This window comes from Quercus robur, chromosome 1 (genome assembly GCF_932294415.1).
Source record: "Quercus robur chromosome 1, dhQueRobu3.1, whole genome shotgun sequence".
In the NCBI taxonomy this organism is placed as follows: Eukaryota; Viridiplantae; Streptophyta; class Magnoliopsida; order Fagales; family Fagaceae; genus Quercus; species Quercus robur.
The window spans coordinates 22,348,813-22,374,378 of NC_065534.1; the positions used below are offsets into that span (position 1 = coordinate 22,348,813).

General features: G+C 32.2%; 1 protein-coding gene across 2 annotated transcripts in view; it reads left to right on the forward strand.

Annotated features, from left to right (window-relative positions):
• Positions 1-23,358, forward strand: part of LOC126725675 (alpha carbonic anhydrase 7-like) — a 34,718-nt gene extending 11,360 nt beyond the window's left edge. The window contains exons 1-6 of one of the 2 annotated variants that reach the window (XM_050430510.1): positions 19,218-19,364; positions 19,730-19,947; positions 20,302-20,511; positions 21,752-21,919; positions 22,004-22,057; positions 23,023-23,358. In XM_050430510.1, coding sequence (XP_050286467.1) covers positions 19,280-19,364; positions 19,730-19,947; positions 20,302-20,511; positions 21,752-21,919; positions 22,004-22,057; positions 23,023-23,109 — 822 coding nt within the window. In that variant the 5' untranslated portion in view covers positions 19,218-19,279 and the 3' untranslated portion in view covers positions 23,110-23,358. Of the gene's footprint in view, positions 1-19,217; positions 19,365-19,729; positions 19,948-20,301; positions 20,512-21,751; positions 21,920-22,003; positions 22,058-23,022 lie in introns of those variants that run through there. The other variant, XM_050430511.1, reaches the window with a different exon arrangement.
• The last annotated feature ends 2,208 nt before the right edge of the window (positions 23,359-25,566 follow it).

Sequence of the window (25,566 nt, forward strand, 5' to 3'; positions counted from 1 at the left end):
TCAAATTATTATATTAAAAAATATATATATAACCTATAAAGTAAATGATGTGAAGTGAAAGCAATTACGGTATATATTTGACTCTTACCTATAAGCTACATTATATCCAAATTGCCTATGAGCCATATAGACGAGAAAGTATAACATGTTTCCATAATATATATCAGCTCAGCCTCAAATTTGGTGTTTCATACCCAATAAATGACTGACATCTGTAAATAAACCACATCAGTTTACTCCCCCAAACCCAAATAAAAAGACAATCTTGCCCCTGAAAAATTTTCAAACCCCGCCAACTGTTATTATCTGTCACTCCTCCTCCCTCTTTCAAATTTAATTCCCAAAATGAAACCCTGCTATTTTTTGAACCCATGCCACTTACTCTCTCACTCTCTCCTTCATCCCTTTCAAATCTAATTCCAAAAATTAAACATTACTCTCGCTTTCATACCCAAACTCCCTTCCATCCACAATTGCCACTTCCAATTTCTATTTGCCACAATGCTCTTCCCCCACCTATGGTGTGAGTACTCAGTCACTGCCGAGCATCACCGGTCCAACAAGACCAGCCTTTATATCCTCTAAAAATCACATTTACTCTTTTTCTAGCATCATCGTTGGTTTGGAGAACCTGAGCCATTTTCTCACTCATTGATTTCGACACCCAACGACCCAAAAGGGTAATTTTTCCATTCTATCTATTTCTTTTCTAACATTTTCACATCTTCTTTTTCATTTTCTTCTTGTTTTTTTGCAACTACTGATGGGTTTATCACTTATCACAATTTTATTTTTTTATTTAAAAAAAAAAAAAAAAGAGCAAAGGAACATTTTAGTGTGGAAAGGAGATAGATAGGAATACTAGAACTTGAAACATGTTGTATATTTGATATCTTGAACAAGATATTTATTTTTGATATATATCCCCAGCTTTATGAAACAAAGAGTTGAAAAAACTCATTAGGATATTGAAACTGATCTGTATCTCTTTGAATTTGGCATTGTTGCTTTAATTATTCCCAAATTTAGTGGATGAAAAATTGTTCTCTTTTTTTGAATTTGTTTTTGATACCATCGGATTTATTGGAAATTTGTAGCAGCTACGCTTGTTCTCTATATTAGATATGAATGAGCTGCCCTGTTCTCTCCCTAGTGAAGCTTGTGTTTTAATTTCATTTGGCGATGTGGAGTCAGTGTCATAGGTCCCAAATTGTTTTGATCAAGATATGGGCAATCCAATAGTTTGGCAAGTTTGTTCTTTTGTTCTAACATAATAGGCTTTATTCATGACAAAATGAAAAACTTATTTGAAATGACCAAGTTGTAAGTTTCTGATGTACATTAGTTAGCCATATAGGTTGATTAAGTGTATTAAGTATTTGTTTGTTTTTAGACCCCTTAAAACACAACCAGATTAACCTAGGTAATTAGCCAAGTGATTATTTAGTCAAATTAACAAATCTAGGTTAACACAAATATATCATATCAATGTATAGTAGCGAAAAATAAAAAAACGTAACGATATGATAACCCAGGAAAACCAAACTGGTAAAAAACCTGGGGAGGATTTAACCTAGCTATCCTCAAGGTAAAAAGTAAATCCACTAGAAAGAATCGAACTTCTACAATAGGATTTAGACCACTAATATCCTATTGCTACCCACCAGTAGAAACTTACTGACATGACCACGTGCAAGCTCTGAGACCATGGACTCCTTCTTTCTTTGGCCTTTGCAAAACACAAACACCCACGTTTGTGACTTTGAGATCCCACTCAAAGGTTTAGCAACACAAACTCTCCTGTTTGTGACTCCAAGACCACCCTTGAAGTTTTAGAACATTAGCACCTTTGATGACTAGAGAAGGCAGCAACTTCTACAATACCAGATCTTAAGATTCTTCAAGTAATAACACCGGTAGAAGATATAAGAGATCTTTTTAGAAACAAAACCCTAAATACAAAAGAGACACTCTCTTCTCTCTCTAAAAAGCCCTTTTAAAAACGTGCTTAGGGTTTCCTTTATATACTGAGAGAAGTAGATTTGAAACTCTAATCCTTAATAGGCTTGAACTGCTATTTGGGCTTAATTAAAATTCTGCAGATACGACTTTCGATCGATCGAGTTTGTCTTTCGATCGTTCGAACCAGGCAGATTATGAAATCTTCTTCCTGCAGCTTGTATGTTCTTGAATCTAGACTTGAATCACCTTGAGCATTGTCTAACAATACCTATAGACTCTAAGATCTATATCTAGAGAAGTTTGTGTTTACGATTTGTCAATTGTTCTAAACATTTAGAACCTAACAGTATTGTATAAATTGTTAGTTATCATGCACCCAAATGAGAAGTTTTAGTTTTGAAGGTAGATGACTTACCTTGCAGTTGTCATCCTAGATGATATATATTATTATGTTATCTCATTTTCATGCCAACAATACCTTTTTGTGTCATAATGGTTTTAGCATTAAACTCTTTATTTTTTTTTGGGTAAACTTTTTTATTATAAGCCTGCATTCGTTATACTAAACTTTTTGGGTTCAGCCTCATTTTGGCAATATTCCAAGATTTTAATGGTTGCTGCTCTACTAATTGCATTTGTGATAACACATATCTTGTATCTAAACTTTTATAAACTTGATTATGGTAAAGTATTTTCCAAATAGTCTCCCTCTATTGAATAATGCTCTAGTGACATAATTAATATTAAAAACTATTTGTACTACTATGTCAGATATATCATCTTAGGCTGCGTTTGGTTCGTGTAAAAGCATTTCCGCAAAATATTCCATTTTCTGGAAAGGAAAATGTTTTTATGTGTTTGGTTGCATTTCAAAAAATGTTTCGAAAAATGTTTTCTGGTGTTTGGTTGTGTTCTTGAAAATACCATAGAAAACACATTTTCTACTTGTTGCTCACATTTTCTCACATTTCCTTGGTTGCCAAACGAATATATTATATCATTCATTCCTCAGTACAGAAACACAAACAAAACCCAGAAAAAAAAACATCAAATCCGGTCACATTTTCTCATAGTTTCTCGGTTGCCAAACAAATATGTAATATCATTCATTCCTCAATACAGAAACACAAAAAAAAAATAAAAAAAAAATAAAAAAAAATCATCAAATCCAGTCAAATTGAGAGAAGAAGGAAGAGAGAGAGGCGACTAGGTTCTACGAGGGGCGAGATCACACGGCAGAGGCGAAGGCGAGATCGACACGGTGCTTCGCGAGATCGCGATCGGCGCAGTGCTTCGCGAGATCGCGATCGACGCTTCGCGGGATTGCGATCGGCACAGTGCTTCGCGAGATCGCGATCGACGCTTCGCGAGATCGCGATCGACACTTCGCGAGATCGCGATCGGCGTGGTGCTTCACAAGATCGCGATCGACACTTCATGAGATCGCGATCGACACTTCATGAGATCGCGATCGGCGCGAAGGCGAGATCGCGATCGACGGCGCGAAGGCGAGATCGCGATCGACGGCGCGAAGGCGAGATCGCGATCGACGGCGCGATCTTTCTCCCTTTGCGCGTTTGCGAAATCGTTCTTTCTCTCTCTCTTTCTCGCTTTGCGCGTCTGTGAGCTCTCTTTGCGCGTCTTAGTTTCGGAAACCATTTGAAGTGAAAATAGGAACGGAAATGAATTTCCATAGTCAAAGCTTCTTTTTTACGGTCAAATGAAAATGATTTCTGGAAAATTCTATTTTCAAAACCAACCAAACAGCCTATTTTACGGAAAATGATTTCCTGAAACCATTTTCACCCAAAACAAACACACCCTTAAACTTCATTGCATATGGATTTGTTGCTTTGCCTGCATTTTTAGAGTTTCCATGTTGGCTCTATAAGAATGCTTCTTGAAAGTACCTCAATGTCTCACTTGAGTCAAGTATAACCGAAAACTTTTTATTTTAGAGGAAAAAACAAAAACTTTAACATGTTACATGTGCTTTTGGTTATTTATTTATTTGCTAATATTGTGTTTCATTTTTTTTAGACCCTACTACAAGATTCTGAAGTATGATGGATAGCATTTTTGGACAATATTTTTTACTACAATTGGCACAGCTAGGGGACAACATTTTGGACTAATATTTTTGGATAACATATTTGACTTGGACAACTTTTTAGATAGCATAGCTGAAATTTTAGACATTGATTACTCAACATGTAGCAATTGATTTGGAAAATTGTTGTAACTACTGAAGTTACTTAAACATGATGGATTCCTAGTATTAGTAGATTCTAGTTAAATACTACTTATTTATGCAAATGATGAACGTTTTTAATGCCAAGGTAGAAGATACAAATATAAGCCTTCATCAAAGGTGAATGTTAGTTATGAATGGTGTGGCCAACTTGTTCAGCAACTTTCATTTCCATTTTACCAATGTAATAAGATTGAACTCATATTAATAAGTTGGACTTGTTCAGCAACTTTCATTCCATTATACCAATGTTAAAAGAGTGGGTTCATATCAATAAGTAAAGAAAAATTTACATACATTTGAGATGTAAAAATATTCATCCACAATTGTCTTATTCAAAGATGAACTTATAGAAATGAACTTTATCATCACATTTAAAAATATACATCATTTTCATATAGAATTTGTGTTAAACTAGAAGCTACTCAAAATGCAAATATAGAATCTAACATGTTTTTGTAGCTTCACTAATTACAAAAGGTATTCAAAAGAGTTGTTACAAAAGGTATCAACTATCCAAATTGTTAGATATCCCATCTAAAAAGTAGCTGTCTAAGTCAAATATGTTGCCCAAAAATATTGTCCACTAGTTGTGGATATGACTATGCAGTTTGATATTCAAAAAACTGTCCAAAAAATTTTCCATTATATTCAAAATCTTGTGCATATGACTTTGTAGTTTGCTATTGAAAAAGCTATTCAAAAGTTTTCCATTATATTCAGAATCTTGTGGTTGAAAAAAAAAAGTACATGTTAAAAGGCATTTTTTTTCTTCCTAATGTAAAAAGTTTAAAAAATAGTACATGTTAAAAGGCATTTTTTTTTTCCTTCCTAATGTAAAAAGTTTAGAGTAACATGATGTACCTGGCTAAAGGGCGATATTAATGTATTCTTGTATAACTAAACATGGGATTGAACAAATTTGGGGGAAGGGATGATGATTGAACACCTCCTAAGAAAAAGAGGAAATAGTAGCAAATGGTTCAACTTAACAAGCAAAGCTAAGAAAAAAAAATGATTAATAACACAACTATAGACTTAAAATAAGAAAAGAAAAGGGAAAAGAAAGATTAAATACCTCAGTGGAGACTCTTAGAAAGAGACTATTTATTGGAATCAATTCCTTCAGTAAACCCAATAGAATAGAAGCATCACATCCCTATACCAGTGTCAAATTGAAAGAGATATGAATCAGTTTCAATACCCTATTTCTTCAACTCTTTGTTTCACAAAAGCTAGGATATACATAAAAAATAAACTTCCTATTTAGGCTATCACATATATAGCATATTTTAGTTTCGTATTCCCATTTATCTCATTTTCACACTCCAATGTGTCTTTGCTTTCTTTTTCTTTTTTTAAATTTTATTTTGGTGATAAGAAAAAAAAAAAAAAAAAAAACCCATCTATATTTGCAAATAAATTAATAAAAAGAAACTAAAAAAACTTTCTCCTTTCCACACTCAGTGCCTCTGCCTTTCTTTTTTGGGTGATAACTAATAAGTGAAAAAAACCATTCCCTAGTTGCAAACAAATAAAACTAAAATGAAAAAGAAGATGTGAGTAGGTATGAAAGGAAGCAGATGAAAAGAAATATTACCCTTTTGCAGCAGATTCTTGAAATCGATAGTGGACCTGCGATACTAGGTAGTGGTTACGATGCTCAATTTGGGGTTTTCAAAGGATTCAACTTCCAGTCTCTAGGACCTGCAATGCTCTGCAGTGGCTGTGTTTGGCAGCAAAATCCTGGTTGAGAGAAAGAACTAACTATGTTTGGCAGCAAAATTCGGAGTTAAGAGAAAGAAAGGAGAAGGAGCACTTGAGAGAGAGAAAAAGGAGAGGGAGAGGGAGCACCTGAGAGACAGAGAGAAACAAATGGGTGGAATTTTAGGGTTAGTAAGCGAGGGAGAAAGTGGTGTGGTTTGAAAAATTTTCAAGGGCAAGATTGTCTTTTTATTTGAATTTGGGGGAGTAAACTAATGTGGCTTTTTTTGGACAGATGTCAAACATTTATTGGGTATGAAACACCAAATCTGAGGCTGAGCTGGTATTATGGAAACATTTTAAACTTTCTTCATATAGACAACGGTAAGTGGCAGGTATCACCATTTTTCTCTAGTGTCCTCCTACCCATGAAAAAGACTTCTATATATTGTAAAAGTTGCACATTGCTTCTATGCCTATATTTAGCATTTCAATTAGTGCTTAGTGCTCACTCCTTTTAAAAGAGAGAGGAAAACTAAAGGATTAAATGTAATTCAGTTAAACAGCTTACTTTTGCAACCTAATAAATTAATAAATAAATCTTAATAATTGCATTTTTCTATATATAAAAAGCACGAATGCACATAGCTACAGTAGCTACAATGTCTTTTGGTTTGTTTAATTGACATTGTAGCTACAGTAGCTATAGGTTTTTTTTTTTTTTTTCTTTTAAATATTTGTATGAGCTAACATATATATTGTTATATTGACACAATAAATTTCACAATATTTTTATAATTATTGAGGTGTCAATTTCTTATAGGTCGAAATAAAAAAAATAAAATATAAGACTGTGACCAACCACGACCGAAAATAAATGTTTTGTGTCTTTTAGTTTGTTTGATTGACAATATAGCTACAGTAAAAATAGTTTTTTTTTTTTTAAATCATCAGTTTGTGCTTTTTTTTTTCTTTTAAATATTTATATGAGCTAGCATATATATGTTATACTGATACAACAAATTTCACAATATTTTCAAAATTATTAAGGTGTTAATTTCTTATAGGTCGAAATAAAATAATAAAATATGAAATTGTGAACAACTACAACTGAAAATAAATGTTTTGTGAAAATGTTGTAACACTTGTTGTGTAAATGTATAAAAGCTACAATACATTTTTGTTTGCCCAATATATACTATTCATCACTTCTTCTTCTTCTTTTTCTTGTTCTTTTTTTTTTTTTTTTTTTTTAGTAATCGGTTAGTGCTCTTTCTTTTTAAATATTTATATGAGTTGGCATATTTATTGTTATACTAACACAAAAAATTTCACAATATTTTCACAATTATTAAGGTAGCAATTTCTTATAGGTCAAAATAAAATAATAAAAAATGAGACTGTGACCAACCACAACTAAAAATAAATATTTTGTGAAAATGTCATAAACACTTGTTGTTATCATAATATTTTCACAATTGTTGAGATCTTAGTTTCTTATAGATCAAATGAAAAAAAATGATAAGTCCACAATATTTTCACATTAATTTCACAACAAATCATAGAGAAGCTACTATTGATGGATAAAAAAACGATATCAGTCGTGGGTGCATTTTAAAATCGGTAACAACTTGCCATCTAGAATTTGTTCTGAAAATATTATGGAGATAGTATTTCTATAAAATAAATAATAATATATCATACCGAAACTTACCACGGCTAAAAATAAAGGCATTGTGAAAATATTATGACATTTTGTTATATTCCTGGACTTCTTCTTTGGTTTAGTTAAATTTGGTGAGCATAAATTCATTGTTTTATGCACAATTTTCTTCTGTTGGTTTTTTGTTTATTGTTTCTTTTAATTCATAGTTTAAAGTGGTTGTTCCAATTAAAAAGTAATAACAATTTACTACCTAGGATTTGTTATGAAAATGTTATGGATATAGCATTACTCTAAAATAAAATTATAAAAGATCATATCATGGCCCTCCATAGCTAAAATAAAGGTATTGAGAATATATCGAGACATTTATTGTGTTTTTTATTTATTTTCTTTTCTTTAGCCAATTTATTGAGCCAAAATTCATAGCTTTACAGACAGTTTTCTTGGGTTGACCTTTTTTTTTATAACACATTGGTTAAAGTAAAAAACACATAGTTTACTGACAAAAAAGAATTATGGAAAAAAGAATTTGCCTCCTTTATGTTTGAGGTAGTTTCATCCCTCCAACTTTAAAGTTGAATAATTTCCTCTTTTATATTTTGTAGACAAGTATATAGTCTCTGTTGTTACTCTTTTAGCTAAACCTTAACAAAATATTATGATTTCTAGAATATTTCATTGTGCAATATCTAAATTGCCTCACAAAATTTTAATGTCCCAAAAAAGTTTTTCGTGTATTTTGAGTTTTATGTATTAGTTATACTTAGAAAGTAAAAATGGTGATGTATAGTTTTCTATTTGTTACCTAAAAAACACTGATTTATTAGTGGTTTAAATATTCTAGATTTATAATTTTATGATTTTATCTAATGAAAACTTCAATGACATATGTCTTTTGTTATTTTGTTCTCTTTTTATTTGTTTTCTTTCTTAAAAAGGTGTTCATTAAGAATTAAGAAAACTAAGCATCGTAGTTAGGCTCATAAAATAAAATGATAAAGAAGGAAGTATGAATATCAAAATATTTATTGCAAATGGTTGTAGGTATTTAATTTGATGAAGAGTTTCAATTGTAGCATATGTCATCATTTATTGCAAAAATTTAAATATTCTGACAATGTTTTATCACACCTTAGTTGTTTGTTAAGACATATGTGATTCACTTGTTAGGAACATATGTCAATATCTTCTGTAATTGGCTAATCCTTTGACAAAACGCACTTTACTTGTATTTGGGTAGAACTAGGATGTGTTTAATACTTCAAGAAACTTTGTTTCAAGATCAAGTGTTGAAGCCATGCAAGTATGTTCAAGATTTAAGCTGAATAGTGCAAGTTCATTAAAGCTCGACAGCTAGTATTTATCGAGCTTGAAGAGCTGTTCCAGTCCTGTGGCTCGACAGCTGCTCGACAGATGGCTATCTATCAAGATTTATGAAAAACAGATTTTCAGTTCTGTTTTGACTCTAATCCGTGATTATGTGTTTAGACCTTATTTTCTCACAACCCTAAACATATAAAATGATTATTTTAAGGGCCGTCAAAGTAGACACAAGTTGCACAAGTGTTGAGAAAAGTTTGTTCAAGCAAATTGTGACTGGAGATAGAATTTTCCCTAGTACATCATTCTTATGTAGAAGTTGCTATTTTTGTGCACTGTAGGGTTTTGTGACCAAGCATCTTCTGGATCTTCATCGTGGATGAACTGAAGAACTTTGCAGCCAACAACTTTCTCTAGTTAGTGATTGAAGTCGCGTACTGGGATCCACGCAATTGGTTAGTCACGTACTGGGAGCCGTGCATCAAAAGAAAGATTATCACTACAGAACAAGTCCAATTGGGTATTGAGGTAAGAGTTCAACTGTAGGTTTGTATAAAGTACCGGGATTCCTTTACTTGTAACTTTTTGTTGTAATAATAGTGGATTATCGGGAGTTGTAACCTTAAAATCACCCGGTGGGGTTTTTGCCATGTTAGTTTTCCCTATTTGTAAACAAATCACCGTATCAATTTATTTTCCGCTGCACTTAGTTTAATTGGTGATTTGTTTGTGCTACCATGTGTTTGCATGTTAATTTGATTAATTAATAAATTTGGCTAATTAATCAATTAATTCATCACAAGGGGTCAATACGTTTTTGGCCTATCATTGTTTATTGTTAGAAGATGACGACATTTGTCATCATTCTTAGTAGAATTTTTTTGTGAATAGATATATACCGTCTTTAGTAAATAGGTTCTACAAAATGAAAAAGTATTTTATATCAAATGATATCACGTCATCTGTATCAAAATTCAATAAATGAGAGACATATGTGCAAAAATAACTACCCACTAACACATGTCTTTCAATTGTTAGTGGGTTATTTTTTACTGATATGTCTCACACTTACTAGATTTTGATACCACTAACATAGTATTATTTGATACCAAATACCTTCTCCTTAGAGCATTAGTATTGGTGATGCTAAAAAACTATATTGCTATTTTTAGCACCACCAATCACAAAGGTGAGGCTGCAATGGTAGCTCAGCTATAGTACACAGCCAAAAATGGTTGTGTAGCTCAAAAGCTAAACCAATATATTATATTTTATTGCTCCCTCAAATTAAATAATATTTCTTCCTTTCTTTCTTTTTCTTCTTGTTTCCTTTTTCTACTCATTGGCTTTCTCTCTCTTCAATTCATTCTCACCCTTTCCCCTTTCCCTTTTTTCTTCTCTCTCTTCCTCACTCTCACCGACCTAAGTGCCTACCCCTGCCTTATGCCGACCCAAGCCCCTACCTAGAGCCAGCGTGGGTTGCTATGTTTCTAGGCATGGGATTCTCGACGTGGCTATGTTGGCGGTGGGGTTTGTGGGTCAGTATGGCCACGGTGGTGGTGGATGTGGGTGGCAGTGGGTGTTGGTGGTGGTGGGTTGTTGATTGGTTTGTGGATTGTTTCGATTTGTGAGTTGATTTTTTTTGTTGGTTTTTTTTTTTTTTTCCTATTGGTTGCTAGTTTTTTGGTTGAGCTTAAGGCCGCCATGATGGTGGTTGTGGTTTGGGGGTGCTGTGATGGTGGCTGTGATGGTGATGGTAATTAATTTCAGGTAGAGGGTTTGGTGGCTTGAAGAGAAGAAGAGTGGGTTTGGTGGAGATTTGACTGGGTTTTGCGAGTTTTTTGGGGTTTTGTGGTGGCTAGGTTCTGTGGGTCAGTGATGGTGTGGCTGTGTTGGTGGTTTTGGGTTTGGGTTTTTGGCAATGGTTGTGGGTGGTTGTTCCTGGTTAGCAATGGTTGTGGTTTGTGTCATTGATCAGTTTGTGTGGTGTTTTTTTTTTTTTTTTTTTTTGTAGTAATCGTTGTTTATTGTAGTGGATATATTATTTTATTGTGTTGTTTATATTATTTGATTGTGTTAAAAGCTAAAATAAAACCACTAATATTGGGTATTTTGCAAAGTGAGAAGGTAAAATAGATAAAGTAACTTTTTGTCGTGCCAAATAACTAAATTTATAGCTCCACCAATGTGGATGCTCTAAGAAATTATCATACTAAATAGATAGCCATATGTTAAATAACTATTTTAAATTTTAATACAGGTTTGATATTACTTCAAAAAAAATTCTATCTTAATTTTTCTCACTCAAGGGGTAGCACGTGCTGTGCATGTGCAACCCTTACTAGTATGATTTAAAACTGTGTATTGTATCAAACCTATTAAAAAGTAGATATGGTAACTTTTATCCTAGACCAATTCTAAGATTACTCAATTTACACTACACACTACAAGTAATATCAATAAAGGTAGGATTATATAGTCTCTAAAAAAAATACTACTAGGATTCATCTCAGTAATAACTTGGACCGTGTGGGACTGGAAAACTAAATACAACCGAGAGAATAGTCACATACTTGAAGAGGTCTAGACACCCTTGTTTGTAAAAGAAAATTTTAAAAAAAAAAAAAAAAAAAAAAAAAAAAAAAAAACTTTTAAGTATATTGCGAAGATTATTGAAGGTAAAAGGACAAAACTTGAGAGTTCGTAATTTGTTTCGGCATAAAATGTTTTCCTATATAAAATATTTTCAGTAAAAAATTATTTGTTTTCTGTAATATTGTTGTGACTAGAAAAATGATTTTCTAGCATTTAGCATGCGTTTGCATACAGAGTTTTCCGCATTTTGCATTTTTTAGTGGGTCCCATGGGTACTATTTACGAACCACCAAGAACTAAAAAACACAGCCATGGGTTTTGCTATAGTGTTTTTCCTTTAAAAAATTATTTTGTTACAATATTTTCAGCAATAAGTTTTCAGTTGTCAGCAAATAAGTGGTATCCAAACAAGCCCTTAGTGGCAACAAAAGTTCCCATCAATGGTGATGGTTGGGGAATGAAAATGGCGGATGACCGATGATGACAACAATAATGAGTTCTTGGTGGCCAATAATGACAACGATGCCTAGCCATAATGGTGATCATGATTTTTACTTAGGTTGATTTGACCTAGTAAAACCTAGCCTAATCTGCTAATCACACTAAGGGTCTGTTTGGATACCACTTATTGCTGAAAACTGAAAACACTGTAGCAAAATAATTTTTAAATGTGTGAATAGTGCTGTGGGACCCATTTTTAATGAAAATTTTGCTAAAAAAGAGGTTTATGGGTCCTGTGAACAATGCACGAGACCCACCGACAGACGCAAACGCACAACGCAAGCGTTGAAAACGCTATCCAAACTCCACCTAATTAATACATAAACGCTGCCCAAACAATTGGCGATTGAGGCATCTCTGGGTTTTCATCCATATAAGAAAGGAAACTAATAAGTAATAACCATTACTCATGATATTCTACTTTAAGATCCAATAGTTGTTGTACAAACTCCACAATTGCTAAAAATCAAGTAATGATCCCTAACAATACGCCACCAAAGTTCAATATAAATAAGATCTCACACCATGATTAATTTGAGGTTAAAAATTTAATATTCATAGCCTTTTTAGTCTCTTTGGACAAAAAAAAGAAGGTTTCTCTTAATTAAGCATTGAAGACACTTAAGTGAGCACTACACGGATCTCCTTAATCTTAATTGATTGCTTTTGATTTCACTTATTGCTAAGGTTTATTGCTCAGTCAACTGTATCATCAGCTATCATTAGTTCTTCTCAAAACAAAAAACAAAAAAAAAACTACATCATTAGTTATTCTTATTCTAGCAAAAAGCAACATGAAATAGCTAGCCAGAATAATTTCTCTACCTTTCCCAATTATTTTTGTTAAACTTTACCTTTTTCATTTAATATAATCATGTTCCTTTTCTCCAAAAAAAGTGATGTTCGATTTATTTAAATTATTATCTCTTAAGGTTCAAATGATAGCTCAGTGATAATAGTGTCCATATACTATATTGTCTCATGTCTGATTAAAACACCACTTCTCTTTTTCCATCCTGACTATCTATCTATAAAAAAGTAAAAAATAAAAAATTTAAAAAATATCTCATTTTCTTATTGAATGTACTAATTTAACCTGTAATCACTAGCTAGCATGGCTGCAATTTAGCAATAAAGTTTTATTGTGTACCCTTACGCTTAACCGGACCAAAAATCGGTTGTGTTCAGAGACAAAAAAGAGATGATGAACAGGCTAACATGTTATTGAGAAAGAAGCAGGGACAGAACCAAGATTCAAACTTTGGGGGGGAGGGGAGGGGGGGGGGGGGGGGGGGCAAAGTTCTTTACTCAAGAATTTTAGAAAGTTGGAATATTAATACTAGAGGTTGACAACGATGCACTATTAGCATTAATTTTTTTATTTTTTTAAATCAATAATAGATATTTATAATTTAAAAAAAAAATCTATTTATTCTTTTCACATAATTCTATACCTAATAAATTCATAATGCTATATATAAAAGATTCTAAAAAATAAAATGCAAAAACTATAGTTAAAAGTCCAAATCCATGTCTAGTATTACCTTAATAAAACAACTAAAATAATGGTTAACCAACATCATGCACTAATATTCAGCGAAAAAAAGGGTGAGACGATTATCGGTGTCTTGGTTAAGGAATTTTTTATTTATAATTACTTGGTCAAGGTTGCGGTAGCATAAAGATGTGAGATCTTTTCCTTTAAAAAATTTCCATTTTGAAAAAGTAGTAAAAAAAGAAAAGAAAAAGAGATCTGTTAAATAATCACATGATAATGAACGGTAATTTTGAGTCTTCAACTATGTAAATAATAAAGCTTTTCCTATCACTACATTAATTTAGCTAAGGCACAAAGTTTGTAACCAATAGACTAATTAGACATATGCTGGTGGCAGTTTAGGTAAGGCACAAAATAGTAGATTTTTGTTTCACACGTGTATTACATTTATGCATGCATACGAAGTGTGTCCCCGAGTTAATAAAATTCTATCATTCAAAAAAAAATAAAAATATCCACGGGTTGTGTTAAAGAGCAGCTGCTCTTTAAAAAAATAAATTCTTTCCATGGGTTGAGTTAAAGACACCAACTGATCTAAGTTGCTAGTGACACTAATTGGTGTATGGAAGGAGTGATTAGCAACATAGGAATTGTCTCTATGACTATAGGGTAGAGTCATTTGAGAGGGACAAAAAGCTCTCAAATTAGAGATAAAAATTGGGTAAAGATTATTGAGTTTTTGTGATTTGTTTTGCTAGAATTTATAATTGATTTTTTTTTTATCTGAATATGTAAATTGTTTTGTAAATTTTTCTTCTTGTCCAAATTTGTAAATTGTCCAAATGTTTAGCTAAATGTTTTCCTTGATATTCTTGGAACAACTAGTTAAGGAGTGATTTGATAATTTTTTTCATTTTTGATTTTATGGGTTATCTTGTAAACTACTTGGAAGAGGGGGCCAAGCATATTAATTTTAGAGTCAAAAGTAAATTTTTTATGCTAATACATATGCTAGGGAATTTTTTTTCAAAGGTTGGGGGGGGGGGGGGGGGGGGTGGGGTGGGGATGGCCCACCTAGCCCCCAGGTAGTTCCGTCCCTGGCAAGAAGGCTATTGATTGAATTTTTTTTTTTTTTCTTCCTTCATTAGAAATGTCAAAGGAAGCAGATGTTCACGTTTATATGTGGGTCCACGTTGATTTGTTACTTTGAAAAATTGCTTCCACTAAATGTGGACCAAATTTAATCTTTTGTTACAACGGCAACGGATGGGAATTGCCAGATACATTCAAAAATCACTCTCGTGATTATGATTTCAATTAATTAGTTCACGTTATGTAATGAGAATGGTTACCTTTCACTTAAAATTTGTTGTAAAAGTGTTATGTAAATGTTATGTATATAGTATTTCTTTTATGCAATTATCCTCTATTTGCTATAGAAATGTGTATTCATGAGTTCAGTGTTTGATCAACACAAGCACATCCATGAAATCCACACCCAAAAATAAAAGAATTCAAAATTTAACTCAGTTTCAGATTAACGTAAGCACATCCACAGATTCCACACCCAAACAAGAGAATTCAAAATTTAAGGGGAAAATTTTGGTTTTGTTTTGTTTTGTTTTTTATTTATTTATTTATTGAGCTCTATGAAAATGTGGACTGAATTACAGCGAAATATAGGTGTGACAACTGACAATGCCAAGCACATCTAAAAAAAAATGCAAAAAGTCAAAGTTTATTGTAAGCATCAATGTGGTATCTTGTGTTATAGTTTACATTCAATTGAGCTAGCTCTTGAGGCAATATACTATTTATTTAACTTTTGATATTATAATTTTATTTTATTTTAATTCATTCTTCTTTCTTTTTTAAATGCAAAATCACTAAATAATCTTCTATTTAATTTTTTTTTTTTATAAAGTTTCAACCTATGGCGTTCACTTTTAATTATTGTACTATTTATTATCAAACCAAAACATCAATCGGTTTTTTATGTAAACAAGTTGAGCTAAATAATTTTCTATTTAAATTTTACTAATTGAGATCCTATATTTAAGATTTTATTTATTTTTCTATGCTTCTCTCTCATACTATTTTCTACAAAAGGTTTTCATATACAAATTAATACTTTAATTAAACTTCCGATGTCAATAATGTTTTTTAATTAAAAAACACAAATATATCAATTATCAAACTAACTAGTAATAAGTTTTCATCCAAATATCTAACACATCAAGCTAACAAAAATTAAAATTACAAGTCTAATATACAAGCACGCACACACAATCGCATACATATGTAGTAGAAGGACTAAAGATATATAGTATGGTGTGGGTGACTAACAATTGCTTGTGATATGCAGATAAGCAAAAATAGATTATACACTTTCCCGAAACAATATAATAAATGAAAAATGAGATAAGAAATGTTATCCTTAGAGGAGGATTACTCCTAACAAAATGTTCAAGATTCAAGCCTCCCATATATGTTAAGATTGTTTGGGATTATTGGTTAAAAAAAAGGGTAATAATATCTTATCACATCTACTTTATTATTTCCACTTTTTTGTATTTATTTTTCATATTTTAAATGTGGACATACTTTTTCCGTCTTTTAAAATGGTTTTTTTAAAGCATCAATTGTGAATATTGTATAAAACATTGGATATAAAATGAGTGTAAGTGGAAAAACAAAAACAAAACACCACACCAACCGTACGGCTTTCAAAAAACTGTCATTGTTGAAGGGGTTGGTGTGATGCGTTTGATTCACGCCCCTTAAAGTCACAAACTAGTACAATTTAAAGGACGCAGCCCGCAGGTCTCCCAAACTGACGGTAGCCTCTTCTGTTTTTCTCTTTTTCTTAACCACCCTCCTTACCCCCAACAAAATAATAAAAGAAAAATCTGCCAAATATTTTTGTTGGGGTTGTTGTTTTCTGTATATTATTATTATTTGAAAACTTCTGTATGTAATTTTAATCATAAGCCAGGCAAATGATCTACATAAGACAAATCTAATACATTACCTGAAAGGATTAATCATTATTTTTGTAAAAATAAAAGTTTAATTGCCCTCATATATACAAATGTACATGGTTTTTTTTTTAATAATAAAAGAAATGTACATGCTTTGATATGTGATTGATACTTGGTGATGACTGCACAGGCAGATATATAATTTCAACCCATAATTTTCTTTTAAAAAAAGTAAATAAGTAAATAGTATGCCTTTTTTTACCATTGTAGCAAGAAAATAATAAATATGAGTTCATCACTAACATCACATTTTCACTTACAATAACTATTTGAAAAATACTAAAGCCATATCAATAACTTGTAAAAATGTTATAAAATAGTTTATGTCTATAACATTGCTCTTACTCAAAGAATAATGTTACAGACACAAACTATTTTACAACATTTATACAAGCTGCTAATGTGGCAAATTCTTACTAATTATAATATGAGCTCATCACTAACATCACATTTTTACTTACAATAACTATTTGAAAAATACTAAAGCCACATCAGCAGCTTGTAAAAATGTTGTAAAATAGTTTGTGTCTATAGCATTACTTTTACTCAAAAAAAATAATCACTCATCAGTAATTTGTAAAAAAATTTATAAAATAGTTTATATCTCTAACATTATTCAATAATTAATCTTCCTACAATGGTAGAAGAGGCAAGAAGGTAAGACCGGCGCGTATGAACCTTTGCCTTCCATAAATGGTTTTCACATTCGAAAAGCAAATAAAATCATACTTCTAGTTTTTAATTGGAAGTATAGAAAAGTGGGTAATAAAAGGTTCTGATTCTCTAAAAAGAAAATTAATAAAAGGATCTATTCTAATTATATATTAATAAAACAGATAAATAATGGCATCTTAGAATTCATTTTCTATGGAAAAATTTTGTATGGCTTCTACTTCTTCCACAAAAAGTTTCCAAAACAATGAATTGTTTTAGGACTTTTAATGGGTGGGCTCATCATTATTCTAATTAAAATGAGATTTGCACTCCACCATTGTGAAACAATAATAAATAACTCTAATGAAACAAATACCATATTATTGACTAATTTGGTCAAATATTACGTCATCGTGATTATAAAATTTTTATTAAGATTTTGGTGCATTTAAAAAGGCCATACGCTAGTCTAAAGTCTAAACATCACCATTTACGTCGGTTCAACCACTACACGTTTAAAACATTGATATATGTAAAACTTTTTTCTGATCTCATCATCTCCTTAAGGAAGAATAAGATCACATGAACTAATTCATTGACAGCATTACACATTTGCATTATGTTTGCATTTCAACCATGTACCACGGATTATTAACCTAGAAGCCAAATTCTTGACTATGTGTTTTTCTGCAGCTTGGAAACTTGCATATTGAATTAATGGTTCGTGAACTTATGAACTTTAGAAAACTATACGCAACTTCTTACGTTTGAAAAATGGCCGATTGTGTAGAATAGGCTGAATAGTTCCCTTCCACGAGTCCATAAATGCTTATTCGGTCTAACTTGAATTTTTTGGATTTGTGATGTCATATGTATGACTTTGAATTAATATAAAGTTTGCCATTTTTTTTTTAACATGTAATACATAAGTACAGAAAAATGTTTGTCTTTCTTTTTTTAATCAGAAAATATTTGTGTTTCTTATGGCATCTAAAATATATTATCTAATCAATGAATAAACTTTAATATTGCACAGAATCCAAAGAAATTAGCTAGGAGGGAGCTTCCATTAGTGATACAGAAGGGGTTTCCAAGAAAAACCCTATTCAATTTTGTCCCAAACACGACATTCTTCTAGAAATGGCTTGGATAATTCTCGGACTTCCTAAAGTAGTAATTCTCAACATTCAACAACCATAAAGTTCACACTACAGCAGGGGCGGAGCCGGGGGGGGGGGGGGGGGGGGGGGGGGGGGGGGCGGCAAGTGCCCCCCGACCTTCCCAAAAACTCCTTTAATATAGGAGTCTAACGTCTAGCTTGCCCCTCTTAACATATTTTTGGATAAGTTTGCCCTCCCTTTGTAAGAGACAAGTTGAGAAGAACTAGCAGATAACTTAATAACGGACTCACAAGAGTGTTTTCTTTTTTGATAAAATATTATGACTCACGGAACTTTGATCTTTAACAATAATTAATAATTAGAATTCAATTATATGAGGGACTCTTGATGACTAATCCATTGGTTCCTAAGACTTTGTTATTGCTGCATAATTTTAGAAGTTGACAAACACTCTGTTTCAAAGCCGTGTAATAGAAGTTGGCATCCCTAGTTATTCAAAGCATTGAATGTAAAGTGAAGTTAGACGACACCCCTGTTAGCTTGCAAGATATGCTCTAACCCTCTAAATCTTATGTATTAGCTTCATATTCAAAGGTAATTCCCTTGGTTTTAGCCAAAGTTATCTATGGCCAAGATTCCATCAGTTGAGAGCTTAGTCGGTTGAAGATGTTATGAGTGTTATATCCAAGTTTTATTAAACTAGCAATTGTTTTTATTTTTTATTTTCATTACATAAAGTCTTAATATTTTTATGAACAAAAAAAAAAACGCTCTGTGGGTCCTATTTATAAACTATTGTTTGGTATAATTCGTAGTTTACAATGAGAAGAGTGGTAAAATCAATGTCAAAACTTATTTTTCTATGTTCATATTACAGAGTTGATGCCTATATAAGAAGCCAAGTGCTCTATCTTCTCTCCATCACACACATACTACAAAAAACAAAAAACTTGGAAGTCCAAAAAGATGAAGCTTGCTACCCGAATCTTCTTTTGTGCCTTCTTCATTGTTCTTGTTTTGCATACACACCCAGCAACATCTCAAGAAGTTGGTAAGGCTGCCACACTTCACATGCATTGAAATCCTTATTTTGTTTTCAATAAACGAAACATGCATGTATGTAAGCGACATAAATGACATGGAGAATAAGTTAAACAGTGCATTAATTTTCTTTAACTTTCCTCAAAACCTTTCTTTACTCTAGCCTGTTTTTTAGTAATCTTCAATTTTTAAATGCGTTTTAAAAATTTGAGTAAATTGTATTTTTCTACACTAAACTATAGGGTACTTTATTTCTACTTTTTTTTTTTTTTTAACTTGAAGTTTTTGCCATTAGACCCTGTCACTTATTTCGTAAAATTGTGCTGTTATGATACTTATATATTATCTCCTTCTTGTTATGCTTAATGGTTGCAGAGGATGAGGGAGAATTTAACTATGATGAGAAAAGTGAAAATGGACCGTCTCGATGGGGAGAGATTCGACCCGAATGGAGCATGTGTGGACATGGAACAATGCAATCTCCAATTGATTTGTTGAATAAGAGGGTTGAAGTGGTGTCCCATCTGGGGAGACTTAAGAGGAGTTACAAGCCTGGTTATGCCACCCTTAAGAATAGAGGTCATGACATGATGGTAAGCAAAACCAGAATTCTAATTACAACTTTCAACAACTAGCAAAAGCATATGAAAAATCAATGTGAATCCACCAACTAGAAGACAAATCAATAGGGCTATATGTTTTCCAACGTCAATTCATAATGATTTAGTATCATCTCTAAGTCATCTTACTATCTTAACGACAATGACCCCATCGATTGTTAATTACGCTATTTTATTATAGAAAATAATGTGTAGTTAAAAGTTGGGTTTGGTGAGATTTTTTTGGTTTCTGGTGTAGACCATAAGGAATAAGTATGAAATCGGCAAACTTTTTTTTTTTTTCCACTCATTTTCTTTCAACTAACTTCTCTTTGTTTGTGAATGCAGCTGAAATGGGAAGGCGGTGCAGGATACATTCAAATAAATGAAACTCAATATGTACTCAAACAGTGCCACTGGCATTCACCTTCTGAACATACACTCGATGGCCGGAAGTTTGATCTTGAGGTGCATTTGGTTCATGAGAGCTCGGATGGAAAAGTTGCTGTGATTGGAATCATGTACAAGATCGGACGTCCTGATTCTTTCTTGTCATCGGTAAGTAAATGTTAGAAAAATGGTTAAATAATTAAACTCATTACTTCTTAAAATTTTTGAGATAATTTATTAATTTATCATATATAGTACCAAGATATATGTGGTTCTTAATTCAAATCATATCTCTAATTTATCTTGTATTTAAAAAATTGAAAATCGCATGTATTGAACCTCATATATTAATGTTAGGTTCTAAAAGTTTAGAACAATTGACAAATTGTAAACACAAACTTGTCTAGATATAGATCTTAGAATCTATAGGTATTATTAGACAATACTCAAGGTAATTCAAGTCAAGATTCAAGAACATACAAACTACAGGAAGAAGATTTCATAATCTCTCTGGTTCGATCAATCGAAAGACAGGCTCGATCAATTGAAAGTCTTATTTGCAGAATTTTAATTAAGCCCAAACAGCAGTTCAAGCCCACTAAGGATTAGGATTTCTGGTCTACTTTTCCTAGTATATAAAGGAAACCCTAAGCACGTTTTTATAAGGCTTTTTAGAGAGAGAAAAGTGTGCCTCTTTTGTATTTAGGGTTTTGTTCCTAAAAAACTCTCTCATATCTTCTACCGGTATTATTACTTGAAGAATCTCAAGATTCGGTATTGTAGAAGTTGCTGCCTTCTCTAGTCATCAAAGGTGCTGATGATCTAAACCTTCAAGGATAGTCTTGGAGTCACAAACAAGAGAGTTTGTGTTGCTAAACCTTTGAGTGCGATCTCAACGTCACAAACGTGGGTGTTTGTGTTTTGCAAAGGCCAAAGAAAGAAGGAGTCCGTGGTCTTGGAGCTTGCACGTGGTCGTGTTAATAAGTTTCTACTGGTGGGTAGCAATAGGATGTTAGTGGTCTAAGTCGCTATTATAAAACTTCGATTTTTTCTAGTGGATTGCTTTTACCTTAAGAATAGCTAGGTTAAATCCTCCCCAAGTTTTTTACCGGTTTGGTTTTTTTAGGGTATCATATCATTGTGTTTTTTATTTTCCGCTGCTATACATTGATATGATATATTTGTGTTAACCTAGATTTATTAATTTGACTAAGTAATCAATTGGCTAATTACCTAGGTTATTTTGATTGTGGTTTTAAGGGATCTAAAAACTATCAATTAAGATTAGTGTAGGATTTCTCTCTCTCTCTCTCTCTCTCTCTCTCTCTCTCTCTCTCTCTCTCTCTCTCTCTCTCTCTCTCTCTCTCTCTCTCTCTCTCTCTCTTATGCATATTGGGTTTGTTCATAGTTGACGGATCATTTAGAAGCCATTGCCAACACCGATGAAGCAGAGAGCGTGGCGGGATTGATTGACCCAAGGAATATAAAGATAGGTAGTAGAAAGTATTACAGATATCAAGGCTCTCTTACAATTCCCCCTTGTACTCAAAATGTTTCATGGACCATTGTGGGAAAGGTTTGCTTCAAGAACTCATTCAACTAACATTATTTGTTCTAAGATGTAACTTAATTTTTCCCTAATTCTCATCTAACTCACCAGGTGAGGACTGTTACACAAGAACAAGTGAAATTGCTTCGCGTGGCCGTTCATGATGTAAGTATTACTACTAAATATGAGACATTTTTCGACACTATGTCTTAGATAGTTGGGTTTAAGTTATATTTAATGTAACTTTTTTTCAATGTTAGATCTGTTTAAATAACTTTCTATTGGGTATGTTTTTTTTTATATATAATTTCACTCTTGGATCACATTGTCTTCTTATCTTATCATGATTACAAACTATCAAGATATTCAAATATCAATAACTATCTCATCTATAAAATGTTAAAATTTATAGTTTATTTTTGTAACTATAAAATTATATATAAAAAAAAGGTATGTATTAAATAATCAATAATATCTAATGGATATGAAATTTGATATGCTTAAGTAACATAGAAAACATGTAATTAGACTACGAAAATTTTAAAATAATAATCTAACAAAAAATTTATTAATGTCTAATGATGTAACATTAATTTAGAGTTAAATTTATATCTAAAATTTTTCACATATGAATTATATGCTTTCTTTATTTTTTACATGCACACCAATTTTTTTGTTAACCAAATCTTATTTATTATTGAATATATGAACTCATGTTTTGTGTTTAATTTTTAAATCACAAAAAAAAAAAAAAAAAAAAAAAAAAAAACCTTAAATTTTAAATCTCTTGTACAAGAGATTTAAAATTTAAGTTTTTTTTTTTTTTTGGATATATGAGATTGTTACTAATCAGTAACTATTTTGATATGTTGTAAGCAATTTAATTAGTTGTAAGAGAATATACAATCTAAGTGCATTTATTGAAAAATATATCCAATAAAAAAAATATCAGCAGAAGTACATTGACAAAAGTTATAAATGAGGTAGAGTTCTCACGTCCTCAAACCCTCCATTTCTAATACAAGTTTGATCAGTCCCAAATTTTTAATTTACAAAAGTACAACATATATATTGTATTCTTGTAATTATGCTATTTGTTTGGATTTTTATTTTTTAATATCTTTTTTCAGGCTTCAGATACTAATGCAAGACCACTGCAACCAATAAACAAGCGCATGGTGCATCTTTATAGACCAAGTGATCCCAAAGACGATTAAAATCTTCATCAACAGAGAGTTAGGCTGGAAATAATGGGCGAATTTTCTTCATCAACAGAGATTTTTTACTTTTTTTACCCACTACCTTGTAATTTTTAGTCACAGTCTAGGGTTCCCAGCCCACTTATAGTTCAGAAGTAGGGATATAGTGATGGTTAAATATAGGAATTGGGTCTTGAAGCTTTGACGGGTACATATAGATTACCCTGTTTTCTATATCAAAATAAATGAATTAAATTTATAGATTCACATTCATTGTTACTTAAAACAAATGCATGCAATAAAAACATGGGAAAGAAAGGTGGATTTAGTAGCAAAAGGAGCTTGCTACCTACCCCTCACGGAATCATAGGCCTCACAAAATAAGCAATGGGAATTTTGCCTTCCAATCTTCCATGTACAGGGCAATATTGCGTTTTCAAATGCATTTAATTCCTCTCAGCCTTAATGGTGGAATATCAAATTAATGGTGAATATATAGAAGGTCTCTCAAAAAATGGGATGAGCCCAATATGAGAAGAAATTATATAGTCCTCCGGTGGATTACGTCACTTATTTACCATTCCACTAAAAGACTCCAACTTGTTTAAAATTACTGAATCAGTAATCAATTTTCTTGAAGAAATAGTTGGAGCAAAGGTAACATAGCCCTCAGCCAAAAAAAAAAAAAAAAAAAAAACTAGTTTCCTTGAAGAACAGTTGAATTTAATTAGCCATAACAGCAAGCCACACCAAAAATCATTCAATGACACATGTTAAAATTTAAAGGAAAAAAAAAAGTGAAATTGATGTAGAGAGTGTAAAGAGAAGTAAAAGAAGAATTATGTAGTTCAATTTTTTGGTCAACCCTATGTGTATAGTAGAAAGTCTCAAAGGGTTACATTTTGCTATATTTAATTATTTATTACAAAAAATCTAATATAGGGTCTATGATATATAGGAAAATATTAAGCTTTATTGCTAACTTTAAAACAACAGTAACCCATGATATTACAAAACCAAAATTGTTCATGATATTCCACAAAATCATATATAATCTATTTATTTATGAAATATCCTAATATATTTTATTAATATATAGCATAATAAAAGGCAATTAGTCTTTGCTTCTATTCAACTTGAAAAGAATAACTATTTGAGGTTGTATATAGAATGCACTGAAAATTTCATATGCACTCTCACAATTCACCTCACTGGAGCCCACTGAGAGAGAGAGAGAGAGAGAGAGAGAGAGAGAGAGAGAGAGAGAGAGAGAGAGAGAGAGAGAGAGAGAGAGAGAGAGAGAGAGAGAGAGAGAGAGAGAGAGAGAGAGAGAGAGAGAGAGAGAATATATGAAAATTTATGTGCCATCCAACTTTTTGTTTTAAAAAAAATGAAGCAAAAGGGGAAGAGCTTGTTAGTTTTTAGACCCCTTAAACAATTGATTAAACCTAGGTAATTAGCCAAGTTGTTACTTGGTCCAATTAAACAAGTCTAGGTTATCACAATAACAAAGATCAAATTGGGCAAAGCAGTGGAAAATAAATAACACAAGATATGATCACCGAGGAAACCAAACCGGTAAAAACCTGGGGAGGATTTAACCTAGCTATCCTCAAGGTAAACTTGAATCCACTATCTTGAAAGAATCGAAGTTCATACAATAAAACTTACAAGCCCCCCACGCTCGACTTCTTATTGCTACCAACCAGTAGAACTTACTGACATGACCACGTGCAAGCTCCGAATCCACGGACTCCTTCTTTCTTGGATTCACCACCAGATACAAGCACACCTGCTTGTGTTTTCTTTAAACTTCAATGGTAGCAACTGAATTGATCATCAAGGTGTAGATAAATCTTCTCCTTGAAAACCCTAAGTTTGTGTAAAGGAAAACTCCTCTAGATCTCACAAGAGATTTACACAAACCGCAATTATGAGCAACAATACAACTCTCAAGCAACCAAGACTTTAGAGAGGTTTGGGTACAAAAACCTAAAAACCAATAGAGGCACAAGAGGCACTCTAATCTCTCTAAACGGCACTCAAAAACGTTTTAGGGTTTCCCTTATATATAGGAGTGTTTTACTTGAACCCTAATACGTTTAAGTAGAGTTTGGGCTGAACTGGAACTCTGCAGAAAAATAAATCTGCATTTGGTTCAATCGATCAAGTCTAATTTTCGATCGATCGAGCCTTGCAGATTTAGTCCAATAAATTCTGCACTCACTCGATTCCAATTTTACAAATAAACATACTTTGAGCAAGCCTAAACCTAGACTCTATGTTTTAATCATGGTTTGCCAACATAATACAAATTGAAGTTCTAATACATTAGTTCCTAATTTCTTAGAACCTAACAATCTCCCCCTTTGGCAATCCGTGAAAAAACACATCACAAACATGAAATGCTCAAAGTTACATATAGCCCAAAAATAATTCAACCTAACTACTATCTATCAGTTGCAAGTGTAGACA